This window comes from Trachymyrmex septentrionalis, unplaced genomic scaffold, assembly GCF_001594115.1.
Source record: "Trachymyrmex septentrionalis isolate Tsep2-gDNA-1 unplaced genomic scaffold, Tsep1.0 scaffold129, whole genome shotgun sequence".
Lineage (NCBI taxonomy): Eukaryota > Metazoa > Arthropoda > Insecta > Hymenoptera > Formicidae > Trachymyrmex > Trachymyrmex septentrionalis.
Genome location: NW_017304428.1, coordinates 1914237 through 1927601, shown reverse-complemented (window position 1 = coordinate 1927601; position 13365 = coordinate 1914237). Strand labels below are relative to the sequence as shown.

The 13365-nt window shown below is 31.8% G+C and overlaps 1 protein-coding gene across 5 annotated transcripts in view; it reads left to right on the top strand.

Moving 5' to 3' along the window:
- LOC108756640 (C-type lectin 37Db-like) overlaps positions 1 to 13365 on the top strand; it is a 102239-nt gene that overhangs the window by 26952 nt on the left and 61922 nt on the right. For all 5 annotated transcript variants that reach the window (XM_018500615.1, XM_018500614.1, XM_018500617.1 and 2 more), the window contains exon 3: positions 2845 to 2935. In XM_018500615.1, coding sequence (XP_018356117.1) covers positions 2851 to 2935 — 85 coding nt within the window. In that variant the 5' untranslated portion in view covers positions 2845 to 2850. The remainder of the gene's footprint in view (positions 1 to 2844; positions 2936 to 13365) is intronic.

Genomic DNA, 13365 nt, shown 5'->3' with positions numbered 1-13365 from the left:
GTTTAATTATCTATATAAAGAAATATTATTATTATTTATTAATATCTTTCTATTAGCAAACTAGTTTAAAGTACTCTAACAGCCTCAACGAAAAGAGGCTTCAGAGCATGTAGCACGACAATTTAAAAATAAAAGGATATGCTTTATATATAATTCTAGAAATATTTTAAGACCAAAATTAGCCCGGCAATTAATTGCTTTAATGTATTTTATTCTTGTACGCGAGCTAGCATAGCCACACTGTTGGTTGAATTTTATGACTTAAACAATGAGTAAAAAAATTAGGAATATAGTAAAAAATTAGCAAAAAAAAATAGCCTTCAAGAATAATGTACTTGATTTTTCATTTACTACTTTTTTTCTTTGTGGCTATCCTAATTTTAATCTTAAGCTAGCATAACTATGGGTTTTAGCAAATCGGCTGGAGCAAAAAAATTGGGAATAAAGCAAAAAAAGGAAAAAAAGCAAGAAAATGTGATATAGGTCGCGTATTATTGTGCTGAAATGGCTGTGCCAACTTAATAGATGTTCAAATTTAAATAATTTAAATACAAATACATTTGGATGATCAGAATAGCGTACTTACTTCATTCTCAAGAAGTTGATCACTACAATGATTCACGCGTACGTATTTTATTGACGTCGGGACAAGTACTCCTAGGATCAGCGAATCCAAAGATTCAGAAACTCAATGATCTGGCGACCCCGTTTTATTTACCTCCGTAGAACGGATTCTAAATTTCGGGTCCCGGCGACGGCACTAAAATCACCCTTTTCCGACGCAATGAAAAGGGATGGAGAATATTTTCGAGCTGGCTAACCATGAAACGAGATACGTGAAGAAGTTGACCCCGGCAGGTATATAGTGATCGATGAAGGTTCGAAGGATCCTCGAAGGTGGAAGTTACCACTTCGCGTGTGAGTGTCATTTTGTCGTTGGGTGCGTGTGAATGTACGTGCGTATGCGAGATCACGTGTATTCGTGTACTCTCTTGGTCGAGATGATCCTGGGGTCGAGAAGAGGACCTGCACTCCGAGTACTAGACGATGTTTTCCTTTCGAGGGAATATAGGAACTTTTACGTTGTTCCTCCGGGGATTTCCCCGGAAAGGGCATCTCTTTCCATAGATAAGCCTTCGGGAAGGATACGTACCCACCATCGTTCGGGCAAGGAGATGTCTAGCCTTCGGACACACTCTGGCTCGCTTCTTCACGAAATGTATGTGAGTGGATGAAACGCGAGAATAACTGCACGTTTTCCGAAAACGCCAATAACAATACGTGTGTCTTTGATCTTATTGTATTTTTAAGGAAAGATATACGCTAATCCTTATTCAAATTAAATATACGAAATGCAGATAAGATAGATTTAAATAAAAAGTTAACGCTACATTTTTTAATTAATCAAACGTGCTTTCTTCAAAAATGGAAATATGTGACAAATATCTTAATATAAATGAGAAGCAAGACATAGAGAAAATTTTTATTAAATCCAACGTGATCGTTAATATCAGTGGTAGTTTTTACATCTTCGGATCTTTACTTCAGCAATTTGCTGAGCGATTTTAGCCGTCTGGAAACGATTGACATTTTCGAGTTGACGTTCCGGTATTACGTCGCGAAATGAGAAGAGAACGTTCGGCGCGCATTCTTTCGAAAATAACGATAAAATGCGCACGCAGAAGCACGCTGGTATCGTGACAACGAAATCTCATTAATTTCATGGCAATCGTCATCGTTGTCGTTGTTGTCATCTCACGCGGAGGGAACTTTTCCACGCTCGGTTCGCGAATAATGTTCGCGGAAATTGACGTAGAGAATCCGAATACGTGCTGCGCAGAAACGCTTGTCGAATAAAATATATATCTTCACAGTCGAAATCCTCAAAGAAATATTTTATAACATCTCCGTGCACGCCCGCCGGAAACCCGGAAATATTCAACCGTGCTCCACCGCAGCGAATCCTATACGCCGTGTCTCTTTCTCTCGGTTTTCGATTATCCGCGCAATTGCCACAAAGGATCGTCTCCGGTCTCGACGGTTGAGGAGCATTATCCCTTCAGCGATTACGAGGTGGATCGATGATCCGACGTAGTTATAGAAACGTACGAATACAACCATCGATCTTCTCCTCGAACTACAGAACACAAGCGAATATATTTGCTGTAGATAATGGTAAAATTAAAATTGCATGAAAGTGCACAATGACAATCGTATAGAAAAATTGTCAAAGATATACAATTACCAAAGATTTATTGTGTTAAAAGTAGTGAAACAATTGAACGATATTGTTGCGTCAAAGACATCTCGTATATTTCAATTGCTTTAAATTGTAATAGAAGTTTTATAAATTAAAATGGTTATCCTTTTGGACGGAAGAACTTTGCTGCAGGAACAATAATGAATCGGAAGAAATGCAACGAGAAAACGATAAGTTTTCGTACAAGGAAACGACGACACTCCTTCTGAGCAAGCAAAAGCGACCAAAATTTATTGTGAACACAAACTTGCTTTATACACATATATATATCGATCTTGTTCTATTTTATTCTACCTTAACTGAAAATTAAAGTAGATATTTCCAAGCCTTGATGTAACTAACTAAAGAATTCTATATTAAGTAAAAAAAGGACTCAAGAACTGTTTATTTCATACATAATTAAATTCGTTTCGTTATAATATTTATTTTATGTTATTACTGCGTAGCATTGGGATAGCCTTACTTAAGAATAAAAGATTGCGAACAAAGCTGTGGTAACATTGCAGTCGTAAAGAAATTAAAGCGCTGTATGCCGCACCATTGAATTCTTAATTAAATCTATTCAGAATCGCTTCTTATTTCAGGTCCAAATGGGAACGTGCTGGTTCGTAGTGTGGGTGCTGTTCGTCTGTTTTATCGGAGATGCACGGCCGCAATACAGAGATAAAAATATAAGTAAGTATTCACACCGAAATTTTTGAAGTCTATTTTTCGAAACATTAACAATATCGTAAACGCTATTCTTAAAATATTTAAAAAAAGTTTTTTAATGTTAAAGCTTACATTTCTTGAAATGATGGAAACTCTTTACATATTTTATAATACTCTCACAAAAGATCTATGGAAATTCATGCAGAAAAAATATTCCGTGATCCAATTAATCGTCACATCGTATCTTTTTAGACGAATATATTGATCATGTGCTATAGACGAGTAATTCGTCTTACTTCAACGTTAATGAACTGTTTTAATCGTGAAAGCAAATCCTGATCCACGATTGTCTGGCTACACAATGATAGATTATCTTTCACGCTCCGAGAAATGACGTCACTGTAGGGACTAAGTGCTCAATAAATTACCTTTGCTCGGGCTTTAACATGTCCATCCGTTTTACGTAACCATCATCGGAATAGCCATGCTCAAACGTTTCACTCGTTGTCGCGATAAATTAAATGGTTAATTGTAGAGAAGAGCGATGAGAAGGCAATTATGCGGCTTGATAAACGCATATCACCCGAAAATAACACGTTTGCGTTTAAACCGACGTTGGACAAATCTGTGAATATTAAATTCGTGAAAATGTACATATGTATCGCGTTATTATTTTTTTTAACTTTGATTCAACAACTTGTCAACGAACAGTAAATGTCGTTTTATAATTTAGTCGCATTTCGCAGTTGTTGACGCCAAAGGTAAAATAACACGCATGTTGAAAGGCTAATTACTCGCGAGACAATTTGCTATTTCAAACTAATTAAGTACGAACTATAATTCAATGTATAAAAGTAATCCATTTTATAAAATATTTTTGATATCCTATTCTACAAAATAAAGATATTTGCAATAGCAGAAGAAGATAAATTATTATATTTTTATTTTTTTCTGCATTTTATTTTAGAAGAAGATATTAAAAAATATGTTAGATTTTCTAACTTTGTTTAGAAAGCTATTTGATAATGTTTAAATTAATTATGCAAGAAAGAGAGTCAAGGTAATGTGACAATTATAATTATTACATTATTACATTACATTTTTATTATTCTTATAGTGATTATTTTCTTTTAAAAACAAGTGCATCATATTAATAACATTTAATTAAATAAAAGTAAATAATTATATAATTATAATTACATTATAATTAATTGTGATGAAAAAAATATCAATATGGTCTTAACGAATCAAAAAGTGACAAATTTTATTAAAATAATTATGCCTTTCTTCTATCATATTTTTTGTAATACTCGATCTAAATTTAGCGGAACTGTTAAAATATATAAAAATTTTACAGCCATCATGAGTATAAATTTTACAATACATTTCTCTCTTTTTTAAAAGTATTGCATTTATCAAAATTACATGGAGACATTACTACATTAACTTTATAACTAGGTTCTTTTTATCCATTTTCGATAATTAAGTAGAATAAACAATATAATTAGTAAAGCGTATTTAGTCTGTTTCTAATAAAGAGATTCGTTTTTTCACAATTAATTATACTCCAGTTCCCTTTTTTAATTATATAGAATAAGATATCAATATCTTGGTAGTTAGTCTAATTTTAATCTTGTTTTCCTGCACTTTGCGCAGAAGCTATAAATAGACAGAGTGCATCTTTGTTGAAAATCTTGATTGTGTTTCATGATATCTAATCTTATTTTCCGACTAGAAAAATTTACTGTTTATTGTGACAAAGTAACGATGATGGGAGAAAAATCAAATCTACATCTTCACTTCGCCTGTTCTTTGAAAATCTTCAATTTGTCTGGGAACGATTTCACAGAATTGCGAAAGATGCAGAGTCTTAACGTTTTCTCTTTCCGGTGCGCACAATTTTCCACAGGATTAAATCCTTGGAACCGACGCGAAGTTAATTAGACCTACGTGTTGCCCCTCACTGATAAGGACTGCAACATTCTCTTCTTCTCTTACTCATTCCCTTTTGTTTTTCTCTTTGCCTTCTTTGCAATTTATATCTATGACCAAAATGAAAGATAAGTCTCTAAAATTATATTCTAATTTTTTTATTTAATTTTTAGAATGTATAATACTTATATATGATTATTCATCAAGTATTTATTTATAAAAGAATTAATTACAACAGCTATTTATATAAAATGTAAAAAATATATTTTTAAAATATTTTAAAAGCAAATAGAAAATTTTTTAAAAAGTAATTATTCGTTAAAAAATAATAACAGTTTTATAACATATGATTAGAAAAGCAGTTGCTGAGAAATAATATAAAGGAAGTAAATTACAAATTACGAATAAAACTTGAATTTGTTTAAATATTTTACTTTAACAATTGTTATTTTTTATTTCAATTTTATTGATTATTGTACAGCATTAATTTAAATTTTATAATATTATGCAGCAAATAAAAACTATGTATACGTTAAATATAATTCTCAAGAATACGTAGGACGAGAAAATCACTTGTGTTCGCATTGAGACGCGATCGATTCTTATACTTGTTCGCCTCTCACCTATAAGCTGCAAAGTTCATCTCCAAAACGGGTTATTATAGAGACTAGAATATCATATCTCGTGGGTGGTTTCCACATAAAATTTTTGCAGCTTGAGCGATCGCGAAATAGATACAGCGCATACACAGACATTCTATCCGCTCGATGAACTCAAAGGCAACGAAATCGAGAAGCCTTGGAATTCGAGTGAGTACCAACGAATGATGTTCCGCGAGATTGGGAAGTAGATTGGAAAACCGAGATCCGAGATATAACAGCCGTGACATAAGGAATTTCGGATCGTTACTAATCCGTTGGATCTGACGAAGAAGATGGTTAAAAGATCGAATTAAATGAGAATATCGTGCGCAAGAGATTTTAGGATGAATATCTTTGCCGTGAACAATCCCCGGAAAATCCCTCGCGGCCAATATTTTATTCATTCATCGAATTATGGAAATCTCTTATAAGATACCTGACTTGCTTTAACATTAACGATTAAAAAGTAAAACATCCTTATCAAGTTAAGAATATATTATTCTTTATATTCGTAGATTTCTATTAAACATTTTTTGGCATTTAAAGTTAAAATAATTCTCTTTCTCTAAACAAAAAAAATTGATTTTCTCAAGTTGATTTAACAAATTCCAATTATATGATTTTAGTAAATATTATTTAGTAATATTATTTTGGAAAAAGTTTAAATTGCAAAAAATATTCTCATAATTTTGTCAACAAATCTTAATTTAAAAAACCAATGGATCAAAAATGAATAAAAAATCGTTGAATCTTAAATTATAGTTGAAATTATAGTTTCTGTACTGTAAGTTATTAAATTGCAAGATATTGTAAAACATATAGTGATGCTAAATGCAATGATTGGAGATCGAGAATACTGTAGCTAAAAAGCTTTCTTCGCGAAGAGAGTTTCGAAGCTTGTTAGACTTGTCTAGAAGCACATAATAGGCAATCAGTGTTGGGCAGATGTAATTAAAGCGGAATCGAAATCAGGATTTTCCCTTAGCGAAACGGGAGAAGGACGATGTCGTTGGAAAATTGGTACCTAATTGATATTCCATCAGGAAATTGAAAATCCTATTTTAATTGAAACCAGTGTCACTTAATGAAAATCGAAATTTTCATTTTATCTACTAACATATGATGGTAATATCACTGAACTATAGCTTCCGCACCGTTAATAAGGTCCGTAATAATGTAAAAGTGATAAAATTTCATAATCGTAATGGATATAATCCGGGACATCGCTGTGATTTATGTACGCGCTCGAGTAAACGAATCCATTGTCAACATATGTACGACCAAACTTCGTTTACAGCGTTCAATAGGTAATTAAACCGACGTATTTAACGTGAGCAACGTCGGACAATACTCGTGTCTGTCCTCTTTCCAAATTCATTTAGCAAACGAATCGCGAGCGCAATGATTGCTGGTGCATTGCACGTACTGATCACGATTTCATCGCGACGTTCCCGCTCGTCGATTAAGCGTTTTGTTTAAACGAAGGTCATATCATCTGGAAAATCGCCATCGTTGTTGGTCACCTTGTACGTGCAATAACAATAAAATAAAATAAAATAAAATCACTGCGTTTGATTTATATCTGCGGAAATATATAATAAAAAGTTTTCGGAATACAATCACATAGAAGATAATTAAATTAATAAATATATATATTATACTTAAAATCTCCGATTTCCAGAAAACTAATATCAAATATCAAATTTCTTCTGTTGTAAAATATGTGTATATGTATATGAGAGATTTTAGATTACTTATTATATGAAAAGCTGTAGATTATTGTTGTATTTGTGAAGATTGTTCGTAAACGTTGCTGTTGCCGTTAACAACGCTGAAAGTACTAATCCGCACGTAATCGTGAGCCAGGCTTAGCATAACGCTCAGCTTTAGATAAGATTTCAGAGCGAATCGGATTTGTGCTCCAGCGTTTATGGCACGCCAACATCGCAATCCACGATCGACCGTTCGAATCTATTTCGAGGTATGATTTACGTTACCACGTACCTCGTACACGCGCGCCGTCCGTCCTCCCTTTAACGCTGCGCGCCACGTTGCTCTCCCTTCACCCTTGTTCCCATTTGAACGAAAAAAGGACCATTGTCCTCCCGATGCAGTGCCTGCTGCATTGTATGCGAATATCGCGTAGCCGCGATACCTCGATGATTTTGCACTCCGCGCTTTAGTCGCCGAACCCCGCTTGTGTTCGTTCCGCATTGTCTATCGGTTAGATTGTCACTACTCGCGTTTTCAAAGATCCTTGACTTTATATTTTAACGAAAAAAAGTCATAAAAAATCATAGCTAAAAATGACAAACTTACAATTGAAATAAGAGAGAGAGAGAGAGAGAGAGAGAGAGAGAGAGAGAGAGATAGGAGAGGGGGGTATTCTCTTAAATTAAATACAAATATTTCGATTTAGTAGAGAGAGAATGATTCTTTTCAATTAATAATTTTAGAAGAAATGTTGAAATGAAAAGATAAATTATTGGAGATATTCATCCCACCTTCAGTTCAAAATTGTGATAAATATAATATTACATTTTAGCACTAAATATTGCATAAAATGATTCAGATAATATACATTATACATTAGAATGAAGCAACTAATGTGCAATTAGTTTCTATTGCTGAAATTAATAAGGCTTCGCAGTATTTTTCTTATACAATTTGGTAATAATAGTAATGTATGGATGAATAAAAGGTGAACCGAACCAAGAGAGAACTCATTACTCTCATAATATAATATTGAAATTGCATGCTATTCAGATAACTAACAATTTCCAGCGGCGAGTTGCAGGAAATCACAATCGAGCGACGCACTAACCTTCACATTGGTCATGATGGGTTTATTTGAACGAGCACAGCGATTTAAATGAAACTTTCGCATACGTACTTTTTCTGTATACCACCAATTTGCAATGCGGGCAATAAAAGCGGAAGGAGGTCACCCGGATCGGTCTACGAAAAGTTTAACCTACGAAATATCTGGGAGCCAAACGGGCCAATTGGAAACCGGAACTTCGGATAATTGCGTCGGTAGGGTTGAAGGAAAGTTTGGTGATTTTCTCGAAATGATTGGACGTGTTCATTTCCCGTGATCTCCTACGCGATCTTTGTGTATTATGTGCTTTGTTTGCGACGCAAGAATAGCGATAGTTTATACAGGAAAATCAATATAGGAAACTACTTTAGTTTTTGCCTTAGCGAATTTTACCTCATAATTAAAAACTTTTCAATATTCATTAATACAGCAAAATATTGAGAGATATAAAAATTTATAATTTATCTCAAAAATATTTAATTTCAAAATATTGTTAAACACTATTTTCATATTTGGATATAAAAACAAAATCCTTGTAGTTTTTATCTATTTTTAAAAAATCTGAATAATGTCTACAATTCAGCTACATTTGAGTTAGCGAAACGTAACAACACTGTCACACAATAGCGTATTTTTTCATAGCAATCCGTGTCAACACATCGGTGTGCATTAACGAAAAATTATTGCCGTACAAGCTACATCCGCCATAACAGAACGATGGTTCGCAATGTGATACGATATATAAAAAGCAAAAGCAGGTAGATATTAAAACAGGAGTAGTTGATTTACGATCAGCACACTGATTTATATTTATCCAAGCCGGAAATAACGCGTGATTTTTCGAAGTGACTTTATTCTTTTTCAGATTATTAATGAGTGTTTCGCTATCCATTCATATATTTTCTATCTAATATTTAGGCATTGTCTGTTGCACTTAATAAAAGCGTTAATTTCGCGTTAATCGCTTATGTGAGGTATTTTCTCGTTATACATTAAAAAATTTGTGTTAAATTTAACATATTTCATATCTCAAATCGTCCACCAAAATTTTTCTGTTAATTTAAAATCAGCTAAAGATATTAAAAAGCAATATAAATATACAAAAATTAACATAAAAACCGTAATATTTGGAAGCGAATTCAGGAAATATATTTTTCTTCAGTAAAATTAACATTTACAATATGTTAAATTAACATATATATTTTATTCATGTATATTTTATATTAGAATTTATGTTTTTAAGTATATTGTTTTTATGTTATTTATTTACTTATAAATTATTAATGTTAAAAAATATGAAACATTAATTTAATACAAAATATGTAAATAACAATTATAACATTTAAATATGTTAAGAATTCAATACAAAAATTTTAACAAGAACTGATTTTAACACAAATACAAAATGCTTTTTCGCTATGTAGAGATCTCTTTTTTATAATCTTCGCATTGCAATATTTAATTATTTATCTAGTTGGATATAGGGATAACATCAAAATATGGAGCGCACGTTTTTGCAATTCTTTCTGCTCAACTATATACCTTCACAATACAGTGCATTGCAGTATAGCTTTATTACCACTAAGATACCGTATTTTCTGTAAATTCGATGTACGCGTCAAGCATCGAGATGTACTGCGTGAAAGCGATAACCAGAATTTTATAAAATATTCCTATATTTTCTATACGATAAATAGAAAATATCGGAAATATGTGTTATTATTACTAGAATACGTAGCGATACGTAATATTACTTTTTTTAAATATCATTGCGTATAATTAATAGATTTTAACGGTTGTCATAAACTGTCACAAAAATATGTTTTGCAAAACAATAGTAGAAGTCGAATATTTATAGAATATTTTTAATATATCAAATAAAATTTTCAAATTAATCAAAATAGAACAATTTTCGAAGAATAACAAAAATATTCGAATGTGTAAATGTGTGTTTCGCACTGCAGTGTGATATTCATATTGCAATCTAACGATACTGACAAGCAGTCCTTTGAAACGTTCCATGATAGTCATAGCTTCGTCCCGTGTGGTAACATATTTCGCGCATAATATGACGCTACATTACATGAAGTGACGTGAATTACATGAACTTACACATAGTCTTGGGAGACGCTTCGTATTTTAGATAGTTTGAAGCCACGAAGTTACCCGTGAGGATTATCTCGTCACGAAGCTTTCCAACAAAATTACGCGACTTTCTGTAACGTATCTTTCGATATTATTTTTGTCAAGTTCTTTATTTATATTTATCGAGCAGTGAACATCATGTCATATTAATTAAAGAGCAATTCAATAATTAATGTAGCAATTATTATACTCTAATCCCTTGTTTTATTATGTCATTTTAACATCTCAAATAACAAATTAAGAATTAATTTTCTCATATTCCTCATTTTTCAATTTACTAAATCCATATTTTCACATTCAATAAAAAATAAATATGATAAATTTATTATTGATAAAATAAATTCAAATTTAATGCTGCGTTTTAATAGACTATTACTTACTTGTAATTTTATATTCTGCGAATAAATTAAATTAAATTAAATATTAATATAAATGTTATTTTATTTTTCCTTTTATTGATTTATTTTGTTCATTCTTTAGTAATGCAAGTTATAAAATAATTACAGGCATTTATAAACTTGCCAAGGATGAAACTTTCAGAGACGTGAGCTTTATCTTGTGAAACTTTCAAGAGATCTCTGCAAGGCGCCATAACTTTCTATACAATTTCGGAACCATTAGAACAACGTCTCACATCTCACGAGTGCACACGCATAGTATGTACTCCACCCGCAGTTCAAACATTTACATTGCGAACACTATCGTAATTCGCTGCGAGGTTTGCAGACTTTAAGAATGGCGACCAATGGTTGCAGTCATGTGGTATCGCGTTACTTCCTTGAAGATTGAAAATTGAATTTTTACAGGAAGCTAAACATTTGACGTGCCCGGAACACACCAACATCTCACATGAATAAATCATCTACCGGACTTGTGATCGCCATTAATGTTTCATGGAGATTTTATGAAAGCGAATATTTCTGAAATCATCAAACACGTCGTCGAATGTGATGCATATTTTATTTGATCTCGTGCATTCATACGTGATATTGCACCATCAAGAGATTTATTTAACCATACTAAAAATATCTCGGATTATAAGCTTACTAGTTAAAAACGTTACTCGTTGATAAAACGTTGCAAAACGATTATAAAAATTTCTCATTTTTATTTATATTAAAATTAAAAATTTTGAAATAATAGTTTAAACGATTTTAAAGATAAATAATTTCTGATGCATGGATCCAAAAATGTTACTTTTGCAAATATATTATTTAGCAATGTTTAAATAAAAAAATCAATTTATATAAATAAATTATTAACTCTTAAATCATTTAATATTCATTTAGTTTTTAAAAATTATTGGGTTATTTAAATTAATATTCTCTTCTATTTATAATAATTAGTAATACTCGTAAGACAGTACGTATACATACCTTGATTCTAATTACATAATACATTTGATAAAACTTAGTTTCCTAATTGCTGCTGCGAAAACAGTAGTTTTCATTGAATTAATAAAGTTTCGGAGGTAGAGTTCGTCTATCATCATACCATGTACATGGTCTTTAAAATTGAACATGTTACGATGCAGGGAATGAACTTTTCACGACTTGTCGAGCTCATTAAACTCGAGCGAAACTCGATATAAATACGAAGAAAGCCTCGCGCGCTACTTCATTCCACAACATTTTAAAATACTAAAATGGCTTGTTGAACGGAAACGACTTCCATTGCATACGCGTTTATACACACATGTAAATTTACAGACGCAAAAGACCCGATGCTAATATAACTTGGACCAAAATTTTTTTTCTTTATGTCAAGCTTTACAAGTAAAGATAGCATCCAAATGCGTGTAAAAGTATCTCTGGTATGTCGTTAATAACTCTTGTATTCGTAATCATTTGGCAGATATAACGCGGTGTACGGTTAGTTATTATTATTATTATTATTATTAGGCGTTAGGAACTCGAAAGCTCATTGCCGCAAATACCAAATCCCGCCACTGTTCCCGTCCCTGAGCAAGATCCCTCCATTTGTGACCCTCGTACCCCATTTCGTTAAGGTCCATTCTAATATTATCTTCCCATCTACGTCTGGGTCTACCCAATGGTCTTTTCCCATCCGGTTTACCAATTAGTACTTTATATACAATTCGATTCTCACCCATACGCGCCGCGTGACCTGCCCATCTTAAGTACGGTCAGTTAACCTCGAATATTATGAATTTTTATTTCTCGTGAAAATAACGCATAATACTCTTTTATTCCTTTTGTTTTCTTGCAAAAATGTTTACAATGATATTAACATTAAAACGACTAGTGGTGCCGTTTTATTGATTTCGCTAATTATTTCAACTTTTTTTTTCTTGTGTTAAACCTTGTATTAAACATGCAGTGCAGGATATTAAAAATATGTAAATATAAACAATTCAAATAATACAAATACAATATCAAAATAACCCTTCCTTAATCAAAAACGAAGAAGATTATCTAGTTGGCATCTTTGGCAGTTCTAATAAAATATCGATTCTTTTAATGTTAACAGATAATAAAATTTTTAAAAACTTTTACCTAATTTATTGTAAAAAGAGAATAATTTATTTAAAAACATAATTAAAAATTGTGTTAAAAAAGTAGGAATGATATATTGCTTCGTTCCCTTTAAAATAGCTATTTATAGTTAATAGCAATGTTAGGAAAAACTTATTTCAATTTTGATACAAAAAATTAACATCTATGTAACTGATTACTTCCTAATGGCTATTAAAAAAATCTAAGATAAAAGAAATAAATAAAAAAAGAAGTATTCTTCGTTAATTAATAAAAGTTTATCATTTTTTCAAACCTGATAGTTTTAAAATGAAAAGAAAAGCTGCATACATATTGACTGTAGAATAAAATTCTGCAGAGATATCTTTATTTTTACTTCTTTTCTTTCTTACTATATTTTTCTTTTGCATTTTACGCGTT